At 40.2% G+C, this 26,832-nt stretch overlaps 1 protein-coding gene across 1 annotated transcript in view; it reads left to right on the plus strand.

The window, feature by feature from the left end:
• Positions 1–26,832, plus strand: part of syd (JNK-interacting protein syd) — a 466,678-nt gene that overhangs the window by 163,659 nt on the left and 276,187 nt on the right. The window contains exons 11-14 of the mRNA XM_080274254.1: positions 2,137–2,194; positions 17,110–17,166; positions 18,579–18,726; positions 19,915–20,102. Coding sequence (XP_080130380.1) covers positions 2,137–2,194; positions 17,110–17,166; positions 18,579–18,726; positions 19,915–20,102 — 451 coding nt within the window. The remainder of the gene's footprint in view (positions 1–2,136; positions 2,195–17,109; positions 17,167–18,578; positions 18,727–19,914; positions 20,103–26,832) is intronic.

Consider the following 26,832-nt stretch of genomic DNA (forward strand, 5'->3'; position numbering starts at 1 on the left):
ACTTAGCCACACTGGAGTCCTATGCCATACACTGCGATACATCATTGACACTTCTTACACTGCTAGGTCACACATTACAGTACCATACCTCAAACTTCATTACCCCACACAACCACATCTCAAGCTGCTGTACTACATGCTACACACTTTATACTGCCATGTCATGCACTGCCATGTCCCACACTGGCACCCCTCCTGTCTCGGATCATTTGTCACATCGTTCATAAAAGCTCCAACATGCTCGCTTGTATCGTCCTTAGTCACCTAATAGCAGCTCTCCACGCTGCTCAGTCTCTGGAAGTTTCCCTATTCAGGCCCTTAGCCCTGAGATCACACTCTCAGGCCATGTCCCTGGTATTTTTTGGTTTGCCTCTCACAACCTTACCCCCAACATTAACACTTTTTTCCTTCTGCACCCAGTTTTTATCCTCCATTCTCTCAACATTTCAGTCTACCTTTCCTCATCACAACGCCAATACATTCAAGTTCCATCCTTTCTCTCAGCCCTTCAGTTGCAATCCTAGCCTCCCCCCCCCTCCTTTTCACATTCAAGGACACAGTTCATATCCATCTAATCATTGTCATTTCTGCACATTTTGCCTACAAATATCCTATTCTTTTGCTGCCCAGGTCTCACTAACATACAGCATTACACTCCTAACACATGCTGCATGCAAAGGTCCCTTAGCACGGTGGGAGAGCCCTCTCAGTGTTAGGAGAGACAACAGCTCCTTGAACTTCCACCAACCACTCCTTACCCTAGCCAGATACCTAGCTCCAGCCCCACTTCCAACACATAACATTTACCCCAAATAACAAAACTCCTCCTGCTGCTAAAACTTTTTGTAGCACCTAGTAAGTTAGTGGTTTTCTGGTAGTTGAATAAATGAGGAGCATTTCAGACTAGATGTAGATATCAAAGATAATATTCTTTTCGCTTTACTTAGCTGATAGTAGTTAGTTAAAGAAGGATTAGATATAGGAGATTGAAATTTGAAGGTAGATACTCATCCTCTCTAGAAAATGCTAATGCAGTAGGCAGTAGTTATACAGTTTTATATGCCACAGTAAGCATTGTCATTAGAAAAAAATCATTTGACCAGGAAGCTGCAGGAAATCACTCAACAGTGATATGGTGAAGTTATCCTAAGGAAAATTTCTCAGCATTTTCACATATCTAGTAATTAAGTTTTCATACATATAACTTGTGTCTGAAAATTCAACACTACACTTAACTCAGTATTTTATGGGTAATGCCAGTACTGGAGATATATTATTCATTATAGTGGACTCAAATCCACCTTACAGGAATTATGACATTTGATCCTCACTTTATGTGAAACTTGATTTAGAGAAGACACTGAATTTCAGTCTTCATAAAAGAAAGATGTTTTCCACTTATGGAAGTGGTTATATTCCAGTTCATTCCCCCTGTTCTCATTCCCTCTTTTCCTTCTTAGCCATACCTGCAGAGAGTGTTAAAGCTTTACTGCTTAGCATAACCATGCATAGTTGTGTCCACAACACAGCTTAAGGTATAGTGTTTCAGCTCTGGATTTGACCATCCTAGTGCTCTCACTGGACCTGGTTGAAATGGCATAATATGACATTTGAATGCCGCACTGAACACCAAGTCACTACCAGCTGACAGGATGACTGAGGTGTGTTTGTGTCATGCTGCACTAACCTGCACCAAGCAACAGTAGTGTGACATGCTCCAGCCTGAGTGAAGTTTGGTTGGAATGTTAGTCCCACATATGAGTCAATTAGCTCAGTGGTATTTTGCATAAAGTGAGGATCACCTGTATGCACAACAGTACAGTTTTATAGATCACAAGCTTTTGCAGTGTTTTAAGTTTCATATCTAGTGAGCAGCATTTTTTCTTGTATTTGTTTCCTCCCCAGAAGCATCACACCAGTTTGTGCTAACATATATAACTGAAGCTAACAATTGTGTGGATATATTTGGCTCCTGTCAGAGTTTCCAAGAGAGCAGTTTGCATTGCATATATAATAACATCGAACTAAACAGCTATGCAATTAATTGCATTTTTTATTATTGCTTGAAAATTTTATATTTTTCTACTACTGTTTTCTGTTAATGAATTTTTTTTGTGTGTTTTTTTATTTTTGTAGGGATGGGCAAGGAAGTGGAGAACCTCATTATGGAGAACAATGAACTGCTGGCCACAAAGTAAGTTGTTGTGATTGTAGTTATTGTGTGGTGGTAAACAGTATTGCCAAACAAAAATCTTGATGATTGCTAAGCTGAATCCTATGAAAGGACAAATCTAAACTGGCGGCTAGGGTAGGGCATGAAGCTCTGTACAGTGTTGCCACGTTTTCCATATGTGCGATCCCCCCCCTCTCTCTCCTTCTCTCTCCTAGGGGAGATGTGCATCACCCTGGGGAATTTTTTCTTTTATGAGTGACTTATAAACTTATAATGCTTTCATTCATTTTTTTATTTTTTTATTATATCTTTCTATCTATCTATCTATTGCCAGACGCCATAATCCGGTAAGGGGTGGCCATTTGACTCTGAGTTACTTGTTTTACAGGGAGTGGCACTAACCCTCCACAATCCCACTTGACACGTAGGGAGCACGTATGGTTTGGTTATATGGTTACCACCCAGCGTTGTAAATGGTTTCTTGGCTTACAGGAAACCATTTGGCTTGTCACTCAAAGTAAAGCCACCTGTAATGGAAAGAAAAGCATTAAGTAGTGACAGGAAAGATGGGAGAAATAGGAAGAGAGGAGGGCAGGCACAGAAAAATAATGATAAAGGCTAAGGAAGAAGTAGGCAGCACTACATTAAGTGAGTGGATGATGGTCGCCACCACCTACCACTATATCAAATTATATTTAATAATATTTATTATTGTTTTACATCTGTCGCCAGATGACCTCCCTGGTGCGGCGCCATGATTTTTCATTCAATCACTCTCTCCCTCCTTCCTTCCCTCCCTTCCTCCATCTCTCCCTCAACACCTTCCCTGGGCTCCCTTCCCCCCCTTCTCTCTCTCTCTCTCTCTCTCTCTCATCTATGGTGTTTCAGATACATTTTGGTTATTTTCATTTACATTATATTGTACATATTGTAAATTTGACTTTATTTCAATGCCACCCAGGAGGTAAGGAGACAAAGTGACACAAGGAGGCTCTGGTCGGGTTAGTCTGGGGTCTGTCTGAGTGTTGCCGCTCACGAGGGTTTAATGTATTATTTTTTCTTTTACTAAGAAACTGGCATATTTTTACTTATATTCCTGCACATTATCTTATAATCATAATTGTGACATTATTACCCACCCCAGAAATACGGTAAAAGCCAATAAAAGTGACTACATTTTTTTTAGCATCAGTGTAAAATATTGATGCCACGTTTCTGTATTTCCATATGAATATTTCATGCATAATAAGTTTACTGTTCTTTCATTTATTATAATACACACGTTAAAAGGGTATTCGTATGTGTTTATCTTATTTGTGATGCCTTTTACATATATAACAGCTGTTTCACATCACGGGTTTGGGAAACATAGCAACACTGTACAGTGGGTTGCGCCACACCCTAGCCACCAGTTTAGATTTGTACCACCGTAGTAACCATCAGTGAACAGTTCAAATTTTTACACTAACTGGACTTCATAGCAGAATAGATATAGAATAAAATCCAGTGTTGTCAACTGCTCGACACAACCCTGCGCTGATAATGATATTACCATACATTACCCTTTATTACTCTGTGTTTCAGGAAAAAGATTTGAATAATTATTCTTCCTTTGCACTTATCTATAGTGTTATACAGTACTATATAAAGGAATATGAGGTCTGTTCAGAAAGTAACTGACCTTAGGCTTTAGAAAAATAAATAGCTGCTGAGCTAGGACACTAATCCCCCTCAAAGTAGACCCCTACTGACTAGACACCCGCAGCCCAGCGTTCTTTCCACTGCCTGAAACATTTTTCAAAGTTGGTTTTTGGTATCTCTTGCAAGTGCTTCATTGCATTCCCCGTGATCTCATCTCTCGGGTCAGAAATATAGGATTTTTTCTATATATAATTTTTGCTTATACAGACATTATGATCCTCTGCAACGCTTCATTGGTCGGTGTACAGTCATTGTTTTTTCATACGATTGTCAGCATGCAAACTTAATCACCTGTTTTTTTCAAGGTGGCCATTCTTGGCTATGTTAGTGAATATAATGTGGTGCTGATGTTCAAGCAGCAAGTGAAGTGCAGTAAAGTTAACCCATGGATTGTGCAATTACGTTTTTTTATCCCACCCTGTGGTGCACACACACACACACACACACACACACACACACACACACACACACACACACACACAAAGTCTGTTTATCATAAACTTGAAAATAAACATCCAGGGCACAATATGGTGGAAGAAGAAAAATCTTTCTCTCTCCGTCTTTGGATAGCGCCATGCATAAGTTTGCGTAGGGGTGTAGTAAAAAAAAAAAAAAAAATCTTCATTATAAACTTGAAGATAAACATCCAGGGCTTCATCTGGTGAGGGGGAAAAAAAAAAAAAAAAGTGCCATGCGTAAGTTTGCGTAGGGGTGGAGTAATGAGCAGTGATGCACAGCCACAGGAAGGTTAGCACAGCCTGGGCTGTGACTTGCAATGCAGCACTTCCCAGCCTGAGCTGTGGCTCGCAATCCACAGATTAAATAACTGCCCCAACTTATGTAAATTGGAAACTTGTTTTTAGACTTATTAGTGAATTGAACTATGGTACTAAGGTGTTTGCATAATTTTGATAAAATACAGAAACAGAAGAAAAAGACATGAGGTAAAAAAAATTACCATGGAAGTACTGTACAACTTTTACTTTTATTTTATCAGCTATTCTGTGTACCTTTCAACACATTTGGAAAAAGTATAAACATATAAATAGTTTTCCAAATACATTAACCTTTCCTGCATTACAACCAAGATGTGTGTGAGGTAATATAATGAGCTTTAAATATCTGTGCAGTTGGATACAGTCTGGTTATGCTATGACTGTTTGCTATGTGATAAATCACTAGAACGATAGTTTAAAAGTTATACCATTTTTTGGAATCCCCTTTTTTGGAATAACTTTAAAAATTTGGTCATGATTTCGTAAGAATGATATTTTCGATGGCCGTCACCAAGAACCTTGTGCAGACTCGGTGATGCACACAGACAGACAGTCAGCTGTTAGAACCAAGATGGCCACCTAGTGTTTACATCCTCTGTGATCATCTGCCTTTCATTCTATTTGGTGCATGAAAGACCAATGAAACACCATTGCTATCACCCAATATCAGTGCAAGTACAGTACTTAACAAATAGTGCAGTGTGCAATATCAAGCGAAGTGATACCAGCCTAGGACAAACTTCTGGTAGGTGGCCTTTTTTTTTTTTTTTTTTTCCCCCTGAGTTGGGGGGCTGGGGGACATTTTAGATTTCGCGGTCAAAGTCACCCGCCTTAACCCCATTGAACCCATGTTAAGTTGACCTTGTTATGGAATAAATTGTCATGCAATAGGTCTTTGCTTGACACAGCCCTATTGCATAATGAGACTGGACTGTATTAGTATATCTGTTGTTGAAATTGATTCTCCTGCATTAACATTTCTAGACCAAAAGAAGTCAAAATCCAAAGAATGAAAAATCTGTAACACTGCGGTGTAAAAGGGATGGAAAATTATGACGTGCTCAGTATTAAAGGATTAAAGAAATCCTCCTCCTCCCCTGTGATGCAGAGGTAGGAGAGTGAGCTCATAGATAATGCCACCAATAGTAAAGTAACCATGCAAATGACAGAAACAACCTGAAGTCAAACAACCATGCAAATGATGGAAACAACCTGAAGTCAAACAGTGACGATATATGATGTTGTGCTGCAGTATTTTTTAGGCATATTGATACAATATTGAAATTTACATTCCTAGAAGGGAAGTGAGTTATATTGAGCACGGACATTGGGACTCAAAGCTATACTGTACGTAGTTAAGAATGAGTATTATGTCAAGATGCTGGACATTTTGGGGGTATTACTAGCAGATGAACACATTTTTGCCTCCAAGGGATCATTTGTGAACATCATTGGCAAAAAATAGGATAAGAAAAAGTTGGCAACAGTAAATCAAAATAACACTAATTAGTGCATCACTGAGTTGGGAACCTGTATTTCATTCAGTTCAGAAGAGACCCCTTGTATAATCATCCCCTTAACCCTTACACCGCGGGCTTGTTTTGCTTTGACTTGCGGCTCCTGCAGGCATATTTGCGCTCCGACAGACTCTCTAAAAATATTTGCCAAAAATCAGTTATTAGTCCTAGAATATTAAAATCACATATACTTATGGCACATACCCTCAGCTTTCTCCTTGGGTGTTTGTTGAGCCTTCGTCGAGTACCATAGGACTTGTGGAGATCTCTGAAGTTGGGTAACGAAGTCTCCACTTTACACTTCCCGACAACTCGTATTATGATTACCACAGCTTGATATTATCACTAGAAACACTAATCTGTGATTCTCAAATAGTTTGGAATCCATACTCCCCCCAAAAAAAACACTGTGAAAGCAATGAAAATTACGAGGGCGTATGACCATCCCACTTCCGATCGTTCGCCGCTAGTGTTGTCTATTATTCATAAAAACACTCACAGTTTATATTTCTGTTACTATATAACACTTATATATATCTCCAGTCTTTATCCATAAGTTTCCTTCAGTAATAGTAGTTTATTGTCACTGTAGGGATTCAATTTCTTTCAGTAAAATACGTAGCATTCACTTTCTCGTCCTGTATACTAGCATTGAGAGTGAATGTCACTTTCACCTTCACTCTCATAACTCATAGTATTCATACATGCTAGAGTGAAACTTTCACTTTCATTACTCCTAGGGTATATACTTGTATTCTTATAATACTACTCATTTACATTTCTATTTACGTTCTCTATTTTATTTACGTTATTTGCATTTCTGTTTTATTTACACTGTTATGCACTGTCACTTGAAGTAACTTATAAAACTATTTTCCACTGTTCACGTATATTTACATTCTTTACTTTCACTTGCTGTTTACACATTATTTACAATTCCACTTGCACTGTTTTACTCAATAGAAAGATCGAAGTCACTCTTTTATCAATTGTCAGCCCTTTACCTCTTTCTACACGAGGTTTAGTAGGGGGTAAAGGTCACAGGGCCCTTTGCATGGGGGTGAAAAGTGGCTGAAGTTAGCAGGAGCAAACAGACGTACCTTCACATTGGAAGATGACAGTGAACTGATAGGGGTGGGCCGGGGTGGCCTACCTAGGGAAATGCATTACTGCCAACGTCAGCCTCTTAACAGCTGCTAGTATATAGCAGTGAAATGATTGGCAGGAAATCTAGACAATACATTATAAATAAGGTAGTTCCAGGTGAATGTAAATATCACTTAGGCTTCTCCCTTCCCTCCTTATGTGTATATTTATTACGAAAATAGATTATACGGCATATTTCAAGGGGAAATAAACAGCGAAAATTAGTGAACGAGTGCACGTGAGGTGTTGTCAGGTGATAATTAGCCAATTCCAGATGTATGGCACTATCACTTACCTTATTTCTTTTTTGTATATATTATTTGGTATAAGAATAGGGCATAGGGCTTATTTCAATGGATGAAATCAGTGGAAAATTCCAGGGAAGATTTACTTAGCGTAGAATACAGTGTGGTGGCCTGCAATAATTAGGTAGTTCCAGGTGAATGTAAATACTACTTAGGCTTCTCCCTTCCTTTCTTATATATATTTTTATTACTAAAATAGATTATACAGCATAGTTCAAGGGGAAATAAACAGCGAAAATTAGCGAATGAGTGCACGTGAGGTGTTGTCAGGTGATAATTAGCCTATTCTAGGTGTATGGCACTCTCACTTACCTTATTTCTTTCTTGTATATATTATTTGGTATAAGAATAGGGCATAGGGGTTATTTCAATGGATGAAATCAGTGAAAAATTCCAGGGAAGATTTACTTCGCATAACACGTCCGGGCAGGCGAGAGGATAGGGTAATGGAGGGGGGGTAGGGAGGGGAGTCAAGAACGGAGAGAAATGGCTAAATTGTCAACAATGGATGGGAGTACAGATGAGATTAGGAGTGCTGACTAGTGTTGGACATTGGCAGTACTGATAGATGATACAAGCCACCACTTGAAAGCCCGGGTGAATTCAAAATAACACAGAATCACAAAAGTGATGCCCCGTGGTATGATCCCTTGCTCCCAAGCGTCACGAAAGTGACGCCCTGCGATTAAGGGGTTAATGTTACAAGTATGATAGATTTGTGTATGTCAGACAAGTGTAACTGGTCATATAGGAGCTGTGTTAATCCCATCATCAACTTGATCCCTACCTCCCTCCAATGACCCTTGTATAGCCAGATGTGTTACTTTATTAAATTTTAATTTACTTTTTAAGTTTTACACTGTTTCCCCTTTTTGCAATAAGGGCTAAGGCATTACCCCTGGGTAGAGGACTTAGGTTTGGAGCATGTAGTACTTTATGACTGGATGCCCTTCCTGATGTTTACCAATGACCCTTGGGTGGACTCAAATCTCCAGCCCTTTGGCCACAGCAGAGTGCTGTAACCCACTGAGCCACAGCTCCAAAGACATATCCTGCTATTTAGAGGTAGAACAGACATGAGACAAGCATAAAGTAACAAATTTTTCTCCCACATTTACAGTCAGTGATGACTGGCTTGCTGGTGAGGGGAGGGGCAGGGGGAATCCAAGGCTGATGAGTTAAGCTAATGGCTAGCCTGCAACTCTTCTTGCACCTTTGCTAGGTGGTAGAGCTAGCAGGAAGCTCCCACAGAGTCACTGTTGTTACTTTATGCCATTCTGGTGCCATATTGCAGAACTTCTGCCTATCAGAATGCTTTTATTCCTTGAACTGCATCTCTTTGAAACTTGCTTCCCCAGAATAGTTTCCCCCCAAACTTTGGCCAACAGCAGTTCAAATCCAGCTCGTACAGTTTTTTTTATGAATGGAGGACACCTGTAAACTGGTGAATTTTGTTTTTTATTGTGGTTGTTTTTCCTTCCTCTGCTTATCTTCTGTAAAAAAAAAAAAAAAAAAAAAAAAAGTCACCACTGAATTCTTAACTCCTCGGCTGCGTGTAACATTCCGGAAATGCCATTTGGTAGACTGCATTGTAAATTGCAAAAGAGGTGTGTGAAATATCGTGAACTTTTTGGATATTTTTTGCGCCTACTGCATGCTTATGCTTGATGAGTGGGTCGTGAATCGTCAGTGTGGAGTGTAAACTCTTTCAAACTAAAATTTTATCTTGTTTGGTAATGCATAAGTGGGTCAAAACACGAGATGAAAACAATTTTTTAAACCAGTTTTCCCGCACCATGGACATAGGAAATGTTTAAGGCTGCTGCAGCCTAGGGGTTAAAGAGTTATGCACGTTTATGGCTCAAGGCTCGTGTGCCGTGACATTACTGTGAGGTCATATTCTTAAATAACCTCTTTCCATAATCATCTGAAAATTTGGAACATCATCATCTTGTCTTTTTCTCACCCACAGGTAGGTGGGTTCATTATTCTCATTGTTAATGATATTGAATGTTTAGTTGTAAAATATTCCTGTGAAGGATTTGTACCTATTTTTAAGCCATGAAATCCAAAATTTATCTAATCAGTTGGTTGCAAGCCACACCTGAAGCTAATAATCATACATTTGTCAGCCACAGCACAGACTGCAAAATGTTCAATACTGTACCATCCTTTAGTTAAAACTGGGTGGAGATAGTATTAGCTTTCTCACTGTATTTTATTTATCAACATACAGGAAGACCTCACTATAACGGACTAATTGGGGCCCAAACCATTCCGAAAAACGTGAAATTCCAATAAAAGCGACATCCGGAGTTCCCCCTGTTAATCTGGACTTTTTCTGAAATATCAGACATTAGTCCGAATTGCATGAACGGTTTTTAAACTGTTTTGGGTACCATTGCGGTACTGTACTGTGTTATAACTTCACTACATTAATCAAATGGTATAATAATACTGTACTGTTCACTGATAAACATGTCTTTTATTTACCTTATTGTGGTGAACATAGCTGAAGTGGTCAGGCAGTCCGGACTGCTTCTGGCTTTATCGAACTTTTTCCGATATGTAGAAATTTAGTCTGGTAGCTTCAAGAGTCCGATAAAAGCGAATTCCGGACTATTGAAGTTCGTTATATCGAGGTTTTACTGTACATTGCCATGAATACATCCCTCTCACTCCTTATTGCTGCCCCCTCCAACTTCCCTCCTCAAGTTCACATCCTCTACCACCTTTTTAAAATGTTGACCATGATGTAGTGCGAGTGAGTGCAGTGGTACTGATGCATGTGGTGTGTAAAATTATAAGAGGATATACAGTGCAGGATGTAATAATGATAGTTTATAGGAGTTTTCAGTTTTGTGTGGTTTAAGTTTAGTCCAGCCATGTGCTGCCCAAAATCTGAAGGCAGTATCACACATGTGGTTTATCTGGCAATTTTTCCTTAGCATTTCAATCATGGCCATTTTATCCTGGTCATAGGTGACCTGGCAGTTGCAGAGGTTTTAGTGATGAATTATCTTTAGAAGTTGCAAAGAAAGTGTAACCATGTAAAGTTGCTGGGAAAAGTTAATAGGAACTGTTCGTGTGACACTGCCGTTTAACATTTTTACTCCTGGGTGACTTTTACTCAAGATTTGTTTGTTGAAGTCTGTCCTTCAAATTAATGTAGGATTAGAGTGAAAATTTTCATTTATTTACCTATAGCTAGGTTTTACTGACAGATTTTTATATAGATGATTATGTGTACCTACCATTAACTTCTGTCATAACCAAAGTCATAATTTATGGGTGGATAATACTATAGTGTTAAAGTAATGTATGGTTTAGGCCAAAGGCCATGTATTTTTTGGCACAAATGTCATTGGTTTGTTTATTAGGAAAATATGGCATTGTTTTGGCTTTTGTTTATATATACAGTATGTTTACAATATTGTTGAAGTATAGCATTGTCACATTAACCCTTCATTATGGTCACAGCATTATTTGTTTTACTTATTTTTATTTATTAGATGTGTTTCCAGATACCAGTTTTATTCCCCCTCTTGGGAAAAGGGGGTTTCAAGAATACTCCCCCAGTATTCCTGCTTGTCGTATGAGGCGACTAGAAGGGTTGGTGGTGGGTTAGTGCCCCACTCTGTAAAAAGAATTAACTAAACAAGCAAACAAAATGCCTCGGACCAGGACAGACCATACGTTGACCAAGGAAAAGACAAAGGACATTCTAAGGATGGGAATGTGGAATGTGAGAGGAGTGAATTATGAAGTGAAAGAGAGAGAGATTGTTCAGGTGCTTGAGGATGCAAGAGTGGATGTATGTGGATTGACTGAAACTAAATGAAAGGGTAAGAGAATGGGAGTACAGTATGGTTTAGGAATATGTGCGTGAGTTAATGAGAATGAGAGGGCAAGAGAGAGGAAGGATGTCTGATGAGAAGCAAGCAGTGGAAGAAGAATATAAAAGAATGTGGAACAGTGGGTGCAAGGATTGTATGGGTGAGGATGAAACTAGCTATACAAGCTTGGGCGATTGTATGTGTGTATGTGCTGACAAAGGACTGAGTGGTAAGAGTGAAAGATGAGTTTTGGGCGAGTGTAGAAGCATGTACGGAGAAGTTTGAGAGGGGCAAGAGAGTGTTTTTGATAGGAGACATGAATGGCAGAGTTGGGAATGTATGAGTGGATGGAGTGTTTGGTCAGTGGGGTGTGCCAGCTGAAATAGATGGGAATGGTAGTGCTTTGGTGGACATCTGTACTAGTAAGGGGTTGGTAAAAGCCATCCTTCTTCCGGCATAAGATGATCTACAGGTATACATGAAGAGTCATGAGGAGGATGGACGGTGAACTTGTTGAACGAAAGGCAATGATAGATTACGTGTGCGTGGATGAGCGAATGAGTAGACAAGTGTTGGATGCAAAAGTGTGGAGAGGGTGTGGGAATGGAATCTTGGACCATCACTTAGTGATGGCCAGGCAGGGCTGCAAAGAAAGTGGGTGATGAGACAAAGGGAAAGACAGGAGAAAACAGTTCCTGTGAAATGAGTGGAAAAGTTGGAAGAGAGTGAGAGAATGGCAGGGTATAAGAGCACGGTGGAAGAAAAATTGGGAAGGTATGAGTTAGAGCAGATGGAAGGAGTGGAAAAAGTATCCAAGATATTTACGGATAAGATAGGCGCAGCTTGCGAGGTGGTTTATGGAGTGATTAGGAGATACAGGGGTGTGCAAGGGACAGCATGGTGGAATGATGAGGTGAAATAAGTTGTGGAACAAAAGAAGAAGGCATATAGTGACTGGCTAGCGAGTAGGGGTAGGGGAGAAGATGAGAGAGAGAAGAGAGAGGTAAATGTGAGCAGGAGAAGGGAGGTGAGGAGATTGGTGAAGGAGAGTAAGAAGAGAGTGGATGAAGAGTTTAGAAGGAATCTGAGTGTGAAATGGAGGGAGAGTAAGATATTGTTTTGGAAGTAGGTAAAGAAAGTAAGACAGTGTGAAAGGGGAAAGAGTAAGGGAGTAAAAGATGGGAATAATAGATTGTTGGTGGAGAAGAGAGAAAATGAGGAGATGGTAGGAGCACGTTGAGGATTTGTTGAATGTAGAGAGTGAGAACAGTGTGAGTATAAGTGGTTGGGGAATGGCTGGGAGAAGAAGAGATGAGAAGAGGGAGGAAGAGATCAATATGGCGGAAGTAGTCGAAGCAATGAAGAAGATCAAGATGGGAAAGGCCTGAGGAATTGATGGAGTGTGTGGTGAAATGCTGAAATATTGGGGTGAGATTGTTGTTGAGTGGATATGGAAGTTGTATAGATTGGCTTGGGAAGAGGGAAGGGTTCCAGAGGACTGGAAATCAGGTATAATTGTTCCTTTATACAGAGGAAAAGGGGAGAGAGAAGTATGTGGCAACCATAGGGGTATTTGCCTTCTTAGTGTCATTGCTAAAATATATGGTAGAATACTCATTGACAGGGTTAAGCATATAACAGAGGAGCTAGTTGGAGAAGAACAAGGGGGATTTAAGAAGGGAAAAGGGTGTGTAGATCAGATATTTGTTGTAATATGTTTAGTGGAGAAGTATCTAGAGTGGGGAAAGAAAGTGTATGCTGCCTTCATGGACTTGGAGAAAGCATATGACAGAGTAGATAGGCAAGGTATGTGGAATGTATTAAGAATATATGGAGTGGATGGGAAATTGTTGAGTGCTGCGAAGAGCATGTACGAGGGAGCAAGGGCTATGGTGCGAGTGGATGGTGCGCTGAATGAGTTCTTTGATTTAAATGTGGGACTGAAACAGGGATGTGTGATGTCTCCATGGCTGTTTAATATATTCTTGAAGGGGGTTGTAAAGGAGGTGCAAGGTAGGGCAGTGGATGTGGAGGTGACTCTAATGAATGAGGGTGAGGTGTGGAAGATTCCAGTTTTGCTGTTTGCTGATGATACAGTATTGTTGAGTGAAGATAAATGGGAGTTGCAAGGTTTGGTGATTGAATTTGGGACAGTGTGTAAGAAGAGGAATCTGAAAGTTACTGTAAACAAGAATAAAGTTATGGTGATTGAAAGGAATGAAGTCACAGAATGCACAGTGAGGTTGGATGGTGAGGATATGGAGAATGTGAGTGCAATCAAGTACTTGGGTAGTGTGATGAATAAGGATGGAAGTTTTGGGGATGAAGTGCTTGAAAGGGTACGACAGAGAAGGAAGGTTGTTGGTTCACTGAAAGCGGTGGTGAGAAATAGGGAGGTGAGTATGGAAGCTAAGAAGTCTTTATATGATAGTATTGTGATCCCTACCCCGACATATGACAGCGAGGCATGGACCTTGCTAGATGGGAACAAGTCAAGAGTGAGAGCAGTGGACATGATTTACCTGAGAGGAGCATGTAGAGTGACATGGAGGAACAAGTTGACAAATGAAGAAGTGAAAGAACATTGTGGGGTGGATGTGGATGTGACAGAAAATTAGGAGAAATACACTAAGGTGGTTTGGGCATATGAAGAGAATTTACAATGAAAGACTGACTACGAGGGTGTATGTAGGTGAGGTGGAGGGAGGGAGAGGGAGGGGGTGACCGAAGATGAGGTGGAGGGCTGGAGTTGAGAGGTATATGAGGGAGGGGGGAGTGAGTTGGGGGGAGGGCAGTCAAGTGGTGGTTGACGGAGTGACTTGAAGGCGTTTTGTCTGCAGCCACCCTTTGCGGGATTAGAGCATCGGGCTTTAGATAGATAGTAATGAAAAATCTGTTTTCAGTGGTTAGTTGTCCTATCATGGTAGTTTACTTCATTTTTTACTGTTTGCTGTTTGGTTCCATCATCAGATTATCCCATGAGAATCTTGATTTCTGTAATTCACTGTTTTAAACAGATAACTGTGGGGCATTTGTGACAGCTGACATGTAAGAGATCATATTGTTGGTTGAAGCTGACCATGCTATCATTTAACGATATGAACTCTATATGTGGAGTTACGTGGAGAGACAGACTAACATGTGAGGAAGTGAAGAAGCTTTGTGGTGTGGATGTGGATGTGGTAGAAAGTGTTAGGAGAAATACATTGAGGTGGTTTGGCCATGTGGTGAGGACGGAGAGTGAGAGACTAAAGGCGGCGTTGCACTGGGCCAAAAATGGCCAACATGTGAGTCAGTTTTGTGAGCCTCTAGCCAAGCTGACCCAGGGTGAGCGAGATTTCACTTGTGAGGTGAAATGGATAACAATTTTCGGTCATAGCTTGTTGGTGGGATTAGAACTCAAATGAATCTATATTAATTTTGTAACTGGTGAGAAAATACTTTGTTATCACAGAAGGAAACTTTAACTAAAATTATTAAGTAAATACAATTTAATTCTTGTGATTTTTATTCATTTCTGTTTTTTTCTTGTGATAGTAAATCAGTATTTGGACACTCTGGTGACCAGCCGCAGAGGCTGTCTCCTTTGTTTCCAAGCAACAAGTGGAATTCAGATCGTGACCAGTATTTGCAATGGATCGTGCAGCAAGAAAAACTCTAGTGGATTGTCTTGTGTCTCTGGAGTTGCTAAAGTATGTGAGGCAGTTGCAGAAACTGAAGAAATGGGAGTGGGTATGCCGTGGTGGTTTGTTTACAAATGACCACGAGGCGCCAAGGCAGATGACATTGTTACCTGATTCGGCTTGCTAAAACACTCGAATGTGATGAGCAACTTGACTCTGCTAGCCGTTTCGCCTCACAAAAGCTGCTCGCATGTTAGCCACTTTTGGCCCAGTGTAACACCATCTTAATAAGGAGAGTGTATGCGAGCAAGGCGGTGGAGGGGGAGAGGGAGAGGATGACCGAGGATGAGGTGGAAGGATGGCTTGTAGATGTATATGAGTGATGGGGGTATTGGCTGGGAGCAAGGTAGTGAAATGGTGTTGGACAGGGCATCATGGAGGTGATTTGTTTGTGACCACCCCTTACGGGATTGAGGCATCTGGCAATAGATAGATAGAACTCCGGATGAAAGAACAATCTGATATCTAGTGTAATAACACTGTCTAGCTAGAAGACTGCCATACCAGTTACTGTTGCAGTCACTGTACTATACTGTAGTTCTATAGTGGTAGCATAAATCATGGTATGGAGTAGAGGACAAACTATTGGCCAATGTGTCAGGTATTTGATTCCACCAAAGGGGCATTGGTTGATGCCAAGAATGGCATCCTGTTGCAAGGTGCTACATGCCCTGAACAGTCTTCCTAAACGGGACACTGCCGTAACCCCTTAAGAGCAGAGTGCATGAAGTAACTCCATGATCTATCTATCTATCTATTGCCAGACACCTCAATCCCGTTTGGGTTGGCCACAAACAAATCGCCTCCAAGTCGCCCTGTCCCCCGCCATTTCACTGCCCTGCTCCCAACTCACACACTCCTCTCTCATATGCTATGTGAAATTTAATGATTGCTCTGTTTTATTCAATGACAAAGTATTTCCTGTAGAAAATTTTTAAGTTATAACCTCTTTAAAAGTAATTTAGTACCTTTGCTGCAGGAAACCCCAGTTCACAGTAGAAATTTGTCATGGCTGTACAACTGGTTAAAAAGAAAGAAAGAAAAAAAATGGTCATAACTACTTTATGCAGACACATGTAATGGACGTTACTGTGGTGGAAAGAGAAGGAACTGTGATGAGGGTTTTACCATACTATTATCACCCCTAGTACTAAATAGTTGTATAACTGATGCACAAAGTACAGTGCTGCAGAAATGCCTCATACTGATTAATTCAATGACAAGGTAATGGAAGTCATTAACCCTTTCTGAGTTGAAGACCATACATGAGGCACAATGAAGGTCTGTACAGGCCACACAGCAAGCCTCATATGAGGTACAGTTTACGTTGGTTATAAAACAGTGACTCAGGGGAGGTAAACTACTCTACAAAGAATCTGCTTGGCAGGGGTTAATGTGGTTTGTAAAGGTTTTATAGGAAATGCTAACATTTTAAAATTGCATGGCAGCTGGGTACCCAGTTGTTGCGTCAATATACAGCACTTGGTGATATATATGGAGGTAAATGGGCAGCCATCAGGGATGTAAATAGTAGCTGTTTCAAGCAGATTAATTTAGGTGGTTTTTAGTTTTGAAATCAACCAAGGGAGAGTATAAATTGTGGTTGTGTGATTCTTGTGTGTGTATTTGTCCTACTAAAGTCATTGTAAAGTAAAATAAGATTTAATATTTTTTGTATTCTCTGTTCACATAAAAGTAGAACTGATCAAATTCATATACACAGACCTTAAAGGGTTAATGTTTTTGCAAAATATAAGATGAGAAAAATTAGAATTATAGTGATAAAGGCAAATATAATTTGATAACAAGTATTAGAACAGAAAAAATATATATTGTAGTGCATTTAAAACATATTTAGATTGCATTGAAAGCAGAAGCCCTTTGGAAATTATGACTTAAGTGTTTGTGCTTGAGTGTGCATTAGTGACCCCAGCTTGTTTGCCCTCACTTACACTGTTTGTTTGCCTTGCAGGAATGCCCTAAACATTGTCAAAGACGACCTCATTGTCAAGGTTGATGAACTAACCAGGTAAAGTGTCTTGCATTTGTTTAGCAGTAAAAGAGCATTTGAGTTTTTACTGACCATGCTTGTCCTTATTTGGAAAGGTTTAATTCTCTTATTTTTGTATTATATTTATGTTCTTGAGAAATATGCTGTTTGTCTCTTACCCTGTTTAATTACACTGTCCTTGAGATGGAGTCTCATGGGTTTCAGAGGCACACAAGTACTCTTCTGGAGTAGTTGATTTTCCATATGGCACTTAGTGTCCTCTTGTGTGTTATATGTACCGATTTTATGCCAACCTAGTTTGCATAGATAACATACAAGGATATATTAAAGTGCCACATGCAGAGCTAAACCTGTTATCTGAGATTTTGGTGAGCATCTGAAGCTCAAAATATTATGGTTTCTCGTGTGCATATATTCAGTTTTTCTTTTGCTTGTTGAAACTTGTACCAGTAAGAGAGAATGATTTGCATGTTAAATACTAATCATAATACTGTATTAATTATTTTTCATGTATCAGGGTTATGAGTATCCTTCATAATACAGTATGTGGTAATTGCTAGAATTCGGGCAGTTGCTCCCTATCACCTGTTCCATGATATGGCATATAGTACCATAGTATCATCTTGTAGCTGTGATATTTATGTGCTGATATGGACATACTGACAAATAATACAGTACATACAAGAGAGTATTAATGTGCCATTATGTAAAAAGGTATTGGGAAGGAAGGTGTGCAGGGGAGCCTGTTAAGCTCATTAGAATATATCCCCATGTCTGTACTGTATTGAGGCTAAAGTTAAGTTAGATTCTGAGATGCTTTTAGTAAAGCTGAGGAATACTAATTTATTCTTATAGTGTCTTTTCTTCTTTCTCTCTTTCCTTTCATTATGTTTTTCCTTTCTCCATCCACTCCTCCTCCCCCTCATACATCTTTCCTTCATCCCATGTGTCTCCCTTCCATACTTCTTTCTTTCTTTCTTTTCCTCACTTTCTCCATTTCATTGTCTTCCCTCCATCCTCCCTCTCTTCCTCCCCATTGATCTTTCATTCCTTTCATTTTGCTTTCCTTCCCTTTATGTGCCTTTCTCTTTTCATCTGTTGTTTCCGTCCTTCCAACCTTCCATCCCATTTTTCTTCCATCTTTCCCCTTTTCCTTTCTGTCATCATATCAGATATATATCTGCCTCTTGCCTCCTTTTCTTTCTCTTTCATTATGTTTAATTTTTCCAACTTTCATATCCTCTCCATTCATTCATCCATTTTTCTGTATATCTGTTTCTATCTATACCTATCTTTATTTGTCTCCATGTGTCTGTATCTATCTACACATTTATTTATTTACCATAATCCATCAATCTTTTTAATACCCATACAATATTGAATCATTCCACCTCTTACCATCCGTCTGTCTATCCATTCACTCATAACAGCCAACAAGAAATCCTACGTGAGGAGATCAAGTCGCTGAACACTGTAAAATCTCGTCTCAAGCTAAGAGTGACAGAGCTTGAGGATGAGTTGAAGAGGGTCAAGGAGGAGGCTGAGAAGAATGCACGGGCAGGCAGGAGCGATGATGAGGTGAGGCAGGGGTGAAGGAGGTGAAAGAAAAAGGGAGGTACAGGGGAGGGAGAGGCAGGGTTGTGGCAGGAGAGGGAAGAGGGAGTCAGGAGTAAAGAAGGAGCAAAGATGGGCTGGAACAATAATGATGTGTGGCAAAAATAAAGCAGGAGAGGATGAGTCAAGGGCATGGGAGAGGCAGAAATGAGAGAAAGGTAGGATATTGAAAGTGAGGGACAAAGAAGAGCGAGGCTGAGGCAATGATAAAGTGAGGCAAGGGTGAATTAGAGACAAGGAAGAGTGAGGCAGGAGTGATGATAAGGTAAGGAAGAGGGACAAGTGAGGCTGGATATAGAAAGTAGGGACAAAGAAGAGGGAGGCAGAGATGAAGCAGAATGGGGGAAAGAAGGGGAAGTTAGGTGGGAGAGAGAGAGAGGCAAAAATGGAATAGTGAGTAGACAGGATATAAGAAGAGGAGAAGAATTGAGTATGGGGGAGAGTTTTGGCTAAAGATAAGAATGTTTAATCTTGAAGGTGAGTTGAAGAGGATTGAAAAAGAGGCTGAGAAGAATTTATTTGGTGACAGGAGAGAAAGAGAGGGAGAGAGAGAGATAGAGAGAATGTACTTAGTGCCTGCACCCCACCCAGCAACAAGGGAAACACTGCCTCTTACCAGTTAATAAGTAGCTCTTCAAGATCTCAGATGGTTTTTACAAAGTCCAAGACATTGTAATGAAACTATTGACCTCCGTTGTACCTATGATTAATCCTTTCATTATGGCAGTCTTTTTCATCCATCCATCCATCATCCAATCCTATGCTGCCCCATGAGGAGCATAGGAGCCCAGGGCTAGGCAAATTGGTCCTGACATTTTAGATGAAAGTGACCAGCTTCACTCATCCCTTGGTAGCATTACTTGAGCAATAAATCCCAACCGCCCCTTGGATATAAACCTTCACCATCTTAGTCCGAATAGAGTGTCATAATTACCCACTAATTTTATTACAGCATATTCTTGGTGTCTTTAGAAAAGATTATTCATTTTAGGAGAAAATTTCAAACTAGATGGGGTAGATGTAATCTTCATTAATTTCTTCAGTATGAGAACGGTTCTCCAAATTGACTATGAGCTCCTGTAATTTGCATGACTAAGCTAAAAAGATGTCATTGGATTGAAGGAGTTAACTGACACACCACTGTACCTGCAGGAGGATGTACCTATGGCCCAGCGCAAGAGGTTTACAAGGGTGGAGATGGCGCGGGTTCTGATGGAGCGAAACCAGTACAAGGAGCGTTTCATGGAGCTGCAGGAGGCTGTGCGCTGGACTGAGATGATCCGTGCCACCAGAACTGATCCCAATGTTGACAAGAAGAACAAGCAGACCATTTGGAAGTTGTAAGTTCAAAATCCAATATTTTTACAATTATCTCCTCTGTATGTCTTTCTGTATAGCTGTAGCTTCTTCTGTTGTATCTTTTTGTGTGTGTGTCTCTTATAATCATCATCATCATCATCGTCATCGTCATTATCATGACCTCCATTCCTACCCTAGGATGACGTTAGGTAGGGTTCAGAGAGCCAGGAAAAAAAATTGATAAGACGAGTTATTAACCAAAGTCTGTCCACTTGAATGGGCCACACTTCCATTCACTTACCCTTCAAGACCTGGAATCTGGGCTTCATCAGATAGGTGCAACTTATTCCACATGTAGCTTCTTATTCACATACCTGACAGAGTCAGTGCAAGTGGAGTTAAAAACAGGTGTCAAATCACTGTCATACACTTCTCCTCACAAAATTCGTCCAGCCAGCTCAATCTTGTCAGTACCCTTGCCTCATCAGCCTCAGTACCTCTCTCTCACACACGCATTTACCGTATCTGTTCACTGTCTTTCTGACTTACCACTCTTCTTCCCACCGTCAGATTCACTCTGATACACAGAGTTTTACTACTGTGTTCACATCCATTCTTTCCAAATGACCATGCCATTTAGGCACACACTTCAATTCTTGTGTCCACAGACTTCCTTACTCCGCATCTCTCACAAATCACATTATTCCCTATCCTCTCCACTCTCCACACTCTACACAGATTCCTCAACAGTCCCAGCTCCATAGCTTTTTCTCTTGAAACCACACCATAGTCTCACTTGCAGTTGTTAGAGTAGGCCATGAAACTCCCTCATGCAAGGATTTCAAAGCTGCCACACTCTGACCTCAGCTTTTTATCAAGGTCTTCGTAGCACCTGCCACTGTACTTCCTTGTCTCAGTCTGCTGTCGTCCTCTTTTGCATATTTACTGTACTTCACTTTTCATTTGCCCTTCCCAAATACTTAAAATCTGTTAGCTATGTCTCTCTCTCTTTTTACCATAACACCTCACTGGGAATCACCTTCTCTCTTGTCAACAATCACTGTGCTCACAGGCATCTGCAAAACTCTACACCAGTGTACCAAGCCCTTTTTCACTGTTTTCAAGCAGCACAGCATCATCTATGTGCATCAGATTTTGGATATTCCATCCTTCACCATTCATGACCAGTTCCTTCCCTCATTCCCTTACTTGTGTTTTTTACCTCTCTCATCACACCATCCATATGTATTATATTGAACAACTATGGGGACATCCCATAAATTTGTTTCTCGTCAGCACTGATCTTGAACCATTCCCTTAGATGCCCACCTACCCTACGCATGCTTCACAATTATTGTAAAAGCTCTTAGCATCACAAAACAGCTTGCCATCTACATTATACATATCCAAAACCATCTTTAATCTCTGTGTATATTCTCTTCCATATATGTGTGATCACATCCTGTGTACAATATCTGTTTCGTCTTTGGTATCCATCTTCATCGTCTGTATCTCTTCCTGTGCATCTACATCCTCATTCCCTGCACTGGATCCTCTTCCTGTTCCTATGTAACATCTTCCCATCCATTTGTATCCTCCTCCCTACCTCTCATAGAAGTGGGAATAGACAGCTTGCCTTTGTAATTTTTTTCCCTTACATGTTTCCCTAAAAATGTTGCTTAGTTCATAGGAAGTGAAATTGGGCTCCTCAGATTCATATCCCAAAGGAAAATCCTCATGCCACATAAATGGAGTATGGAAGATTGGGTTTAGATGATAATGATGATGCAGTGCAACCTTGAAAATTTGAATGTCCTAAGTTCAGAAACAACAAACGTTCATCTACCATGATTTATGAAATCTGTCATTTTTATTTCCCCAAGTTACTGTATTTCCCATATGATAAGGTGCTGTTGAGGTATTTTTTTGGGGAAAAAATATTTGAGGATTTAATAGCTTATCTTACTTGCAGGTCTAAGATGCCAACTCTATGATGTCATTTTTCTTTTTGTTACAGCAAATTATCACATATTGGACCTATTTTCAAATATTTGTGGTTATTATTAATTTGATGTACCTAGTTCAGCACAATTTTGGACCTATTCACATCAGCAACAACTCGTAGTTGCCACTACAAGGCGTGTAAATACACTGGCAACGGCGTGTTTACATCCAGCTCCCATCAGCTGATGTTTTTATGTTCAGTAGTTCGAACAAACCTTTACAACCCACACTTCCAACAGAATTCACTCATTTCTGTCAACAAAGTCATTATCATAATATTGCTTTATTACACAGTACCAGTATATGAGTACATACTGCCAGTTTTCATTTTATAATACCATGCCTGTCTGCTCTGCTGTGATGCCTTTCTGTTCATTCATGGAGGGGTGTCATCTGCTGAGTGTGCAGACAAGATTGGTGACATCGTCTGCTTCAATGACTGTAGTGTGGTTTTGTATCTCGTGATTGGGGTTTTTGAATGCTTGTTTATTGTGACTGGGGTTTGTAAGTGCTTTTATCTCGTGACCGGGAATCAGGAATGCTTGTATCTCATAACGGGTTCATGGGGGTTGGCAGACTCCTTTCAACGGCTTGATCTTCGAGTTCTAAGATGCAGAGTGATTTTTTAGTGCATTTTTCTTGGAAAAAATACTTCCCATCATATGGGAGATATAGTAGTTCACTATGATAGCAGACACTAGCATCTAAAACTGATAGCTACACTTACCTCATACTCTACTGATGACCTTACTACAAAGCTTCTGGTCATCCATAAAAGTTTCCATTCCTCCTTGTGGTCAGTAAGCCCTTTATTCTTTGATTCAGTTTCAACATTATTCAGATTTCACCTTAATTGTGGCTTTATAAAGGCATCCTAGCTTTACCAATTGGTGTAAATGCTGTGAAAAAGTATGCAACATAACTATCCAGCCTCAAGTATGTAGTGTGTACGCATGTTGTGAGGCGATTTTGGTGATGGAAACAGAACCTTGTGCGACGTGAAAACATGAAAGTATTCAAAATTTCTGTACAGGCTGAATCTGTCTATTGGCAGATGCCTCAGTCCCAGAAGGGATGGCCACAAACAAATCGCCTCCATGTCTCCCTGTCCAGTGTCACTTCACTGCCTTGTTTCCAGCTCACACCCCCCTCTCTCATATACCTCACCACTTCAGTCCTTCATCCCATCCTCAGTCTTCCCGACCCTCTTCCCCCCTCCACCTCTTGCATACATTCTCCTCGTTAGTCTCTCACTTTCCATCCTCTCCACATGACCAAACCACCTCAAGATATTTCTCCTAATGCTTTTCTCACATCCACATCCACACCACAGCACTCCTTCAGTTCCTCATTTGACAGTCTGTCTTTCTATATAGCTCCACATGCTCCTCTCAGATAACTCATTTCCACCACTCTTACTCTTGACTTGTGTCTTTCCAACAAGGTCCAAGCTTCGGTTCCATACGTTAGAGTTGGTATCACAATACTGTCATGCAGTGACTTTTTCACTTCCATGCTTACTTCCTTGTTCGTTATCACTGTTTTCAAAGAACCAGCAACCTTTCTTCCCTCTTGTACCCTTTCAAGCACATCACCTTCTAAACTTCCATCCATACTCATCAAAATACCCAAGTACTTAAACACACTCACTTTTTCCATTTCCTCCTCGTGCAGCCTCAGTGTACATTCAGTGACTTTACTTCTTTCAAAGACTATAACTTTACTCTTCCCTTGAAGGGTTTTCTCTTAAACCTGGAGGACTTCTTGTTTGTGGTGATTTCAATTATTGGGTTGATAGTCCAGAGTCAAAACCATTTTCTTCAGAATTCCTTGAGTTGATCACCCAGAACAATTTTTTCAATCATGTGAGTAATCCAACTCATGTCTCAGGACATGTCCTTGACTTGATCTTGTCCCCTGTTGGTTGCAGGCGCGTATCAGATGAGGAGGTTGACTCATTTGACCCCCTCATCTCTGATCATGCTCTGATCACTCTTAGTTTTGGTGTCCCGAAATCCCCTTCATATAAAAAGGTCATCAGGTTCAGAAATTACAACAATGTTGACCGCCAGTTGATGTGTTTTGAAATTGACCAACGTTTAAACTCCATCGATTCTTCAAGTCTTTCTTCTGGTGAATTGGTTGATATTTACAACAACGAGCTCAGGTCAATTTTTGACCATTATTGTCCTGAGGTAGTAAAAACAATCACTGTACGTGATAATTCTCCGTGGTATGGTCCATCCATTAATTCTTTGTGTAGACAACGTAGAAGGGCAGAGCGTGAGTGGCGCTTACAGCGGACTGAAGTAACTCGTTTGCGTTATATTTTTGCGAGAAGAGCAGTCGTTCACACTGTAAAAGCCCATAAGGCTAGGTATTATCAAAATAAAGTTGATTCATGTGGTGGTGATCAAAAAAAATTGTCTGCAGTTGTGAACAATTTGGTTGGTCGGAGGAATGTAATTGTTAAACCAACTTCTTTATCTGATGCCCAATTGGCTTCTGATTTTGCTTCATTTTTTACAAGTAAGATATCTCTCATAAGAAGTGACTTAGATAGCAGTCCTCCTAGTGAAGCGTACTCAATCGACTTCCAGCCACGGTGCACCGGGGATCATTTGCTTTCAACATTTCATCCACTGGATGTAAACAAAGTCAAATGTTACATCAGAGAACTTAATAAAACATTTTGCTCACTCGATCCATGTAACATGTCACAACTGCCTGATGTGTATAAGCATGCTGCAGACTTTATCTGCAACATAATAAATAGATGCTTCTTAGAAAGTAATTTTGTGCAGTCTGAGAAACGTGCTTTGCTTAGGCCCCTAATTAAGAAACCTGGCCTTGATGTCGAGAGCATGACAAATTATCGTCCTGTCTCTAACCTGTCTTTTTTATCCAAGATTATTGAGTGGGCCATACTCGACTAACTCTTACCACTACTGGAACACAACAAAGTTGTTCCTGTTGTTCAATCAGCATACAGAAAATACCATTCGACTTAAACTGCACTAATAAGGATTCAGAGCGACTTGGTGGCAAAAACTTGTAGTGGGATGTCCTCTCTCCTAGTTCTTTTGGATCTGTCTGCAGCTTTTGATACAGTAGATCATAAACTATTGTTGGATGATCTGTATTTTTATGGCATTCGTGATAGTGCCCTTTTGCTCCTTAAGTCGTATCTGTTGGACAGATCTCAGAGAGTGGTTGTTGATTACACTAGCTCTGATTCTGCTCCTCTTCTATTTGGAGTCCCTCAAGGATCAGTTTTGGGTCCAATTCTATTTACTATCTACATAAGTAGTTTATCATCTCTACTTGATGCTCATGATGTGTCCTATCATTTTTATGCTGATGACATCCAGCTCTATGTTAAGATGTCAGATATCAACGATACTAAGATAAAGTTTGAATCTCTAATGTCTGATATTAAGATTTGGATGGCTAAGAGGAAACTTAAGCTGAATGATGGTAAAACTGAGATCATCATCATTAGAGGAAACAGAAGGGGTGATGACACTGACAATGCCCTGGCTTTGAACATTGGCATGTCACAGCTGCATCCAGTCAGTTCTGTTCGAAATTTGGGTGTTTATTTTAATTCTAAGTTAAATTACAAAGAACACATTAATCAGGTTGTAAAAGGGTGTAACTTGCATATCAGAAATCTGTACTCTGTGAGAAAATTCCTGAATAGACAGTGCCTCTTAACATTGGTCCATGCAGTGGTCTTGTCTCGTGTTGATTACTGTAATTCACTGTGGGTTGGTCTTCCAAATAATATACTAACAAAAGTTCAGTCTGTGTTGAACAGGGCGGCACGGCTTATCTTTGGTCTCCCTCCGAGAACCTCAACTACCCCGTTTCTGATTGAGTTGCATTGGTTACCAGTAAAGGCTAGAATTGAATTTAAACTGTGTCTTATTACATTCAAGGTTCTTAAGTTTGGTGAACCGAAGTATCTTGCTGAATTGTTAAAACTCCCATCGACACACCCGGGTGTGATGTTACGCAGTGAAGATGATTCCTTGCGTCTTGATGAGCCAGGAGCCATTCACCAGTCATCTTTCTCTGATCGTTCTTTTGCATATAGAGCCCCTAGATTATATAACAGATTGCCATTGTCCATAAGACAGCTCTCTACTGTTGAATCCTTTAAGAGACAGCTGAAAGCCTTTCTTTTTTCAAAATGCTACGACCTGGAGAGAGGTACTATGACGGATGATTATAGGGTTTAATTTTTGCCACTTTCATGTATATATGATGTAGCTTGTATTATATACAAGAAATGTCACAATTCTTGTAATTGTAAAATTAATGTATGTGTGTCGAGCGCTAGTGAATTCCCAAAAGGAAGAACTGGCGCTTTTGAGAAAAAAAGGCCAGATTATTATTATTATTATTACATTCACCTTTAGATTGCGTTTCTCACACACACTCCCAAACTCATTCACCGAGGCTTGCAGTTCCCCTTCGTCTTCAGTTAACAATACATTATCATTTGCAAACAACAGTACCGGGAGTTTCTAAACACTGCCCTCTCTTATTAGGGCTGCTTCAGGATCCATTGCCCTACCTTGTATCTCTTTTATAACCCCATCTGTATACAGATTGAACAACCTTGGGGACATGACACATCCCTGTTTCAATCCAACATTCAGATAGAAAAATTCACTCAGTTCACTATCCACATGCATTGCAGCCTTAGCACCCTCATACACACTCTTCACGGCATTCAACAACTTCACTTATTACTTTCCA

The sequence above is a fragment of the Coenobita brevimanus genome, chromosome 57 (assembly GCF_032717465.1).
Source record: "Coenobita brevimanus isolate Jiangsu-jjx chromosome 57, ASM3271746v2, whole genome shotgun sequence".
Taxonomy (NCBI): Eukaryota; Metazoa; Arthropoda; class Malacostraca; order Decapoda; family Coenobitidae; genus Coenobita; species Coenobita brevimanus.